The sequence below is a fragment of the Arachis duranensis genome, chromosome 5, assembly GCF_000817695.3.
Source record: "Arachis duranensis cultivar V14167 chromosome 5, aradu.V14167.gnm2.J7QH, whole genome shotgun sequence".
Classification (NCBI taxonomy): Eukaryota; Viridiplantae; Streptophyta; class Magnoliopsida; order Fabales; family Fabaceae; genus Arachis; species Arachis duranensis.
Window position 1 is genome coordinate 17,929,634 of NC_029776.3, and position 7,351 is coordinate 17,936,984.

The 7,351-nt window shown below is 31.4% G+C and overlaps 1 protein-coding gene across 1 annotated transcript; it reads left to right on the top strand.

Annotated features, from left to right (window-relative positions):
- Window positions 1-4,389: 4,389 nt before the first annotated feature.
- LOC107488487 (protein CDI) lies at window positions 4,390-6,092 on the top strand. Its single transcript, XM_016109237.3, has 2 exons — window positions 4,390-4,679; window positions 4,943-6,092. The coding sequence occupies exon 2, from the start codon at window positions 4,970-4,972 to the stop codon at window positions 5,738-5,740; it is 771 nt and encodes a 256-aa protein (XP_015964723.1). The 5' UTR covers window positions 4,390-4,679; window positions 4,943-4,969; the 3' UTR covers window positions 5,741-6,092.
- The last annotated feature ends 1,259 nt before the right edge of the window (window positions 6,093-7,351 follow it).

Sequence of the window (7,351 nt, forward strand, 5' to 3'; positions counted from 1 at the left end):
GTGGCTTGGTAGTAGTGATTCCAACAACCTCTAGCAGCAGCGACGACAAGATCTGTGCTTCATCGCCGCCTTTGCCTAAAGTTCTTGTTCGTCACCGTTGCTGCTCCATCAACGAGGGCCATAAATGTTCTTTGCCTTCCCTTCGCAAGCATGCAGGAGCCTACATGGTGGTGGCACTTTCAATTTCCTTGAGCTCCGCTTCGATAACCTAATCATTAATCTTTGTGTTACCTTTTACAAGAACGTCGTGGACTCTGATTGGAACTATCTCCCACGACAGCCTCCGCTCCAGCGTTTCAACCTTGAAGTGCTGCTCACGGAGCTTTGAGGTTGGGGCATGAGGAGTTTGAAGATTTGGCAATATGTCGTCGTCATGGTCCTTTTTAATTTTTAATTTTCTTTGCTTCATTCTTTAATTTTGCATCTCCACAATCTAACTTATTATTGAATTGTAGATCTGTGATTGTTGAATTTAAATGTTCTACTTTGGTTAAGATTTAAATTTGTGTTTGCAGTTTCTATTGGTTCTATTGCGGAATCTGTAATAATATAGTTCTGTTGAGGCGTCGTTGTTTGAATTTGAATGTGAAATTCTGAATTTGAATGCTCCTTCTCTTTAAAATAAATTTTCTAGCAGTGATGAGTAACTTCTCTTTTTAGTCATTCTCTCACTCTATCTATTTTGGCCTTTTCTCTCACTCTTCCTTCCTTGCTCGATGGCAGTGGTAAAGAGAAGAATTTGGGGATGGTGATGACAACAGTGGTGGTGGTGGTTGGAGATGAGAGTGGTGGTGAAGAAGGATTTGGGTGGGAGTGGTGGTGTGGAGTAAAAAAAAAGAAGTTAGTGCTAGATTATATTACAGGAAATTTTGGGGATTTCAAATAATTTTTTAGGGTTCGGATAGTTTTGTTAGCAAAAGTCCATCTTTTATGGGTAAAGATTGTAGTTTTATTTATTCATGAATAGATTTATTAGCATTCTGAACTTTCATAGGTAAAAATGGTAGTTTACTTTTTTTTTGTTCGAAGCATTTACCAAGTGATTTGAGAAATACATTGTTAGAGTTTGAACTGAACAGAATATGATCCGTAACAGATCCCATAAGCAAAAAGGATAACATATTTTATTTTAAGGTTGTCCAATATGGATCAAGACCAAGTGAATGTAGACTTGGTCTTAAATGGTATAAATTCTTCGGACACTATAAACTGAAAAAAGATTATGCGTATATTTTTTAGGTTGTATCTACGCAATTCTTTCACTTGAAAGTTAAGATTAAGAGGAAGAAGAATTAGTTGTGTTAAATCGCTCCTATCTCGTATTCTAAAATTCGATTGACAACTAAGTTGTTACTTTTAAGGGTGGTAATGAGTAGGGTTTGGAGCCAACCCTAACCCTACTCGCGGGTTGAGAATATACCAACCATAACTCTACCCGTTCTTAACCCGTAGGTACCTGACCCTACCCGCGAGTTATAAAAAGATGCAATATATTGTTATATAACTTGATGATAATTTAAAATAGAACTGACTTTTATGTAAAAAAAGTATTAAATTATCAATTACTAATCTTCTTTTAGTGGCTAAGGATCTTTTGCATTTAGTGAGAGTTCTTGATTCAACATCTACTTGAAACATATTTTTATATAAGTATATAACATATACATATATAGGGTGCGGGTTAGTTGGGTAGGGTTGAGGCTCAACCTGCACCTTACCCGACCCGCACGAGAACCCTACCTGCACCATATCCTACCCACTGCGGATTGGGTTGGCAACCCTACCCGATCGGATGGAATCGGGTTAAGTACCCACGGATAGGGTGCATATTGCCACCCCTAATAACTTCTTAGTTATCTTTAAAGAAAAGCAGTTAAAAAAAACATGTAATAAAACTTTTGATCAATTGGCTTTATACTATTTTCGGCATTTATATGCAAAATGTACAAACTTCATCAAACATACTAATTAATTAAAAGTGAAATTGTTATTATTTTACGATGCATGAAAAATATATATTAACACAGAAATAATATTTAAATGTGTACATTTTAAAAGAATTAAAGAATCATAATTATATATATATATATAATTTTTATTTATCATTTTTGATTATCAAATTTGTTCTTTTTCAAATCAATATATTTTTTAATACCCTTATCGAACATTTTTACTTTTTGTTATATATGCTCCATTGATACTAACGATTTTTTGTCGGTAAATTGTTGGTAAGAAAAAAATTTTAAAAAAATCCAAACATTGTCATGTTAATAGGGTAGGATTCTCGTGATTATTCACCGCAAAAGTGGTATAGAAACGTAGAGAGAGATGAGAGGAACGCGTAGCCGCAAATAAGTCATTGATCAAAACTTCAATTTGTGAAAAAAGTAAATTTGAAGGTGGAAGTAAATAGTATTTTAGGGTTTCTCTTTTCAGCTCTCTCAATTCTTGAAGAAGAATGAAAAATAATGGATAGAGTCACATTTTGCCTCTTTTAAATGAGGTGCATTTTCGCCCTTTTGCCTATTAGCTCCATCTATGGCCAAAATTTTAAAAATAAGTGTTTTTGTTTGTATTCTAAATATTTTTCTAGTTATTTTTACATATTTATTTTTCTTATACACAGTATAAAAGAAACTTAAGTTTGTACAATTAATTATAATGCCGGTACACATTTTTTCATAATTAATTATATTTTGGCTCTTCAATTAATTTTCTGATTTAAATTTTTATCTGTAAATTTTTAAATTATAAATTATAAATTTTTTAACCCAGATCAGACAGTTTAAACCTTTTTAACTTAGTTTTAATTAATTAATTAATTAGTTAATATTTTTTTAGTCTTACAGCTTGCAGAGGTTGAAGAGCGCCTCGGCATAAGAGCACTGCTCATTGGAGGAAGACATTAAATGCAAAATTAGGATCTTGAATGGAAATGGTGGTTAGTAGCGAAAAAAAAAAAAAGAATGAAAATTGTAAAAGTTTAAAATTAAAAAAAATAAATAAAAATTATTACACCAAACCTATTTTTTATAGGAACAACGTTAATTTTTTTGTTTAATAAATATTTTTATCAACATTTACAAAATTAATGAATATAAATAATAATTTATTCATTATAAAATTTCATGTGATTCAAAGAGAACCAATACATTCAATTCAGAACCATAATATTCAATACCACATGGATTGATAATATATAGTTTTTTTTAATATTGAAAAAAAAATATATAATAAATCTAAATAACATAGAACGCTGAATAAAAGTGATTCAATTCAAAATACTAATAGTCAAATAACACATATATTAAAAACATGAATATAAAAAAGATGCCACATCAACAGTCAAATGTCTGATTTTAAGATTTAACTTATGATTATGATTTGTTAAAGTTATGACTAGTAATGCAACGAATTTTTTTTTTGAAGTTTTTAATATTTTTTTGTAATAAATACGTTACAAATGTATTGAATATAACTGAAAAATAACTTATGGATTGTGATCCATCACTAAAATGTTTATTATGGTGATTGTCTTAATTAAAAGAATTTCTTATAGTCACTTAAATGGTCATATACTCATATTTATACTTACAAATAAATTTATTTTAACAAATACAATGTATAATTGAACCTACCATATGTATCATCATATATAAAGTAATTACTCACATAAAAATATTTTTATATAAAAATAAGAGTTAAAAAATATTAAATAATTTAAAAAAAGGATAAATCAATTTTTAATTTTTTGGTAGTATTTGTTAGTTCAGAGACTGATACTAAAATTTCTATTTCTGTCTCTATTCCCAAAATGCACTCACCAAAGTTTGAACCCGGGTGCAACAACAGCATATTAAGAGGCATATGATTTAATCAGTTGAGTTAGATTTAAAAATATATTTAAATTCATGACTTCTTCAAAGATTCCTAAATCTAACTTATCCAATTTTAAAAACTCTCTTACACGTGCATCTATAATATCAATTAGGTCAGTACAACGGGAGTCATGTTTAATTTTTTCGTTGGATTTTGAAAAAATTAAATACTTAAATATATTTTCGAATTTTTGAAAACTTAAATATCTGTATATCAAAAGATTAAAATTTATTTATTTTTTTAATAATTTAATATATTTAATTAAATTGTTTAATATAACACGTATTAACACGTTGATAATATTTTCGTATAAAAATATCCACACCTAATTGAAATGCATGTAACAAATTTCTAGCAATGCAGGTGAAGAAAAGAAATTACACAAATAATGTAATCCATTGATTTGAATCCCTAGATTTGGGTTGCTAACTTAGGAAGCAAAAGAAAGAACAGAGGTGGCGGCAAATCAGTGGATTTGGGATCGCTGAATTGGGTGAATCTAATTCCACAGTAATCACTAATTAACGTGTTATGCAGCTCTGGCATCAACACGCGTCATCTCAATCCAACGCACAAAATTGCGTCTCTTTCTCTCATCAAGTTGGAATCTTGCTCCCTTCTTTTTCTCTTGTTCTTCCTTTCTCTATATATTAGCACCCCAACCCTGTCGGTGTTCATGTGCGTCACTGCTTAATCCTCGCTCTAACGCTCGATCTTTGACTCTCTTCCCATTCAAACAACCGATTCCTCAAGACCCATTTCTCCATCCGAGTCCAACAACACTTGTCTGCTACTTCCTGGTACTCTCTCTTTCCATTTCTTTTCGGATTTGATTTGATTTCCCTTTTTCTCATGCTGCATTCAAGTTTGGATATTTTTTTTAAATAAGGATTTGTAATGATATAAGGGAATGCTGGGTAATTGACTAGCTTACTTGACATTATTATAGCAATTGGGTTTTAAAAAATGTTGGATTTTGGATTTGTTTTTGTTCTCTGTTCTTCTGTGCAGCCCATGTGTTTGATGTTTTGATTGTGATTAAATTGTGTTGCGGTGTGGACAGGGAAATCCATTGATCATTTGGTGAGAGATGAGTTTGAGTAATGGCAAGATTCACCCAGCAAATGGTGCTTCTGATGAGAAGGAGAAGCCCTTCAAGATCTTTGTAGGGTATGATCCAAAAGAAGACATTGCCTATCAGGTATGCCGCCACTCAATCTTGAAAAGGTCTTCAATCCCCGTTGAGATCATCCCAATTAAGCAATCAGATCTGAGAAAGAGTGGCTTGTATTGGCGTGAGAGAGGCCAATTTGAGAGCACAGAGTTCTCCTTTTCAAGATTCTTGACTCCTTGTTTGGCCAATTATCAAGGTTGGGCCATGTTTGTGGATTGTGATTTCCTCTACTTAACAGATATTAAGGAATTAAGGGACTTGATTCAGGATAAGTATGCCATCATGTGTGTTCAGCATGATTATACTCCAAAAGAGACCACAAAGATGGATGGGGCAGTGCAAACTGTGTATCCAAGGAAGAATTGGTCTTCAATGGTGTTATACAATTGTGGCCATCCCAAGAACAGTGTTCTAACTCCTGAAACTGTTAATTCACAGACTGGTGCTTACCTTCACAGGTTTCAGTGGCTTGAGGATGATGAAATTGGTTCAATCCCATTTGTTTGGAACTTTCTTGAAGGGCATAACAAGGTTGTTGAGAATGATGCAACCACTAAGCCAAAGGCAATCCATTACACTCGTGGAGGGCCATGGTTTGAAGCATGGAAGCATTGTGAATTTGCTGATCTATGGCTGAATGAAATGGAAGAGTACCTCAAGGAAGCCAAGAAAGAGAATACCAATTAGATTTGGTTGAACCTTGGTGATGATATAATAGAATGCATATGTCATTTGTTAAGATTCAGTTGTCGCTTGTGTATTATTCTTTTATGTCAAATTCCTTTATGCAAAAATCTTAAGAGAGTAGGAGTATAACCACTGCTAGTCCATAATATGTTGTCTTCTAGTTAAGTATTCTTTATTGTATTACACTACATTTAAGTTGGCATTTCAGAGTAAATGCTTTTCATGGGGTATTTCAATTTTTTATTTGTTTGATGATGATGACCTTTGATGGCTCTTTCAGAGATATAAGTATCACTACTGATTCACTATGTAATGAGTATTTTAATGAACCTTTTCACTATTGTTAGTCGTACTATTGTTCCAGTTTGATTTGCTGTTAATTGTTTAGAAATTCCTAATTCTTCTAACTATTACTGTCAACTGTATAGTTGATTGTTTCTTTTTTTAATGATGATGTCAGGCAATAACACTCACATCTAAGAGACTGAGAGTAGTCCCCCACACACACACTAAAAAAAGTGTGGAAACTGGAAACAACTGATTTTGTAATAATTTTCTTCAACTATATTGCAGCTCATTGTTTTCAATAACTTATATCTGGAGATTACTAAATTTTAAGTAATTTAAGTCGAGTCCGTTTAAGTCTAATTCACTGTCTAGTTCAATTCAATGGAATCCAAATTGTGAAATGTACCTGTACTAATTAAGTTACCCTTATCTAACAGATCGCATGAATCATGCAAGGAATAGTATATATAAGCTCATGAACTATCATTCTATCAAACTACCCATTAAATAAAATTCCAAATCTTGATTGGTATCAACTCATTGGCCTTGTTTTGATGCCTGACCTGGGAAAGAGATGGATTCAATTCAATTCCATTCTATTAAGATAGTACTAAGTTTGGATGATGGTTCAATTGGGTGTGTTATCTATTGCTAACAAATTGTGTACTATTGACTAATTTTATCTATAAAGGATCACATCACTATTATTTACAGCAATGATCACGTGGACAAAGTGAGGTACAGAAGTAAAGCAAAAGCATGTTATTGATATCACACGGTACTGTAACTTTTTGAGCTAAGAGACTACAAGTTTTTTTTTTTTTTATGTGTTTCCTATGATATCTTGTAATCCGGCAAATTAAAAACTAATTCGTCGCGAATTTGAGTTTTATTTAAGAATTTGCCTTTAAATTTTAACTAATGTATATACCCGTGCGATATACGAAAAATATTTATTTTTTTATATTTATGTTTGAAATGTTTTTAAACGAAATTAATCATGCATATATTAATTTATATAAAATAAAAAAATTCATAATAACAATAATAATAGTAATATATTAATTGTACCTTTAATGACTTATATGTGTTACAAAACTTTATCCAAATTATAGCAATTCAACTAATATATGTTCTATTCAATAATTATTCTATCATATTTTCTTTTATTATTTGTACCCTTATTGAGAAGTTATTCTATTTGAGATTTTGTATAAAATAAATTTTGAAAATATTTATTTTTTTTGTAATAGTTGTATTCTCCCAAAATACCCATGCGAAAGGTAGAGAAAAAAAGACCATCATAATAAAATCATACCTAAT

What these genes read in the sequence shown, in the direction of transcription:
- LOC107488487 (XM_016109237.3), top strand. Translation starts at nt 4,970, where the DNA reads ATGAGTTTGAGTAATGGCAAGATTCACCCAGCAAATGGTGCTTCTGAT.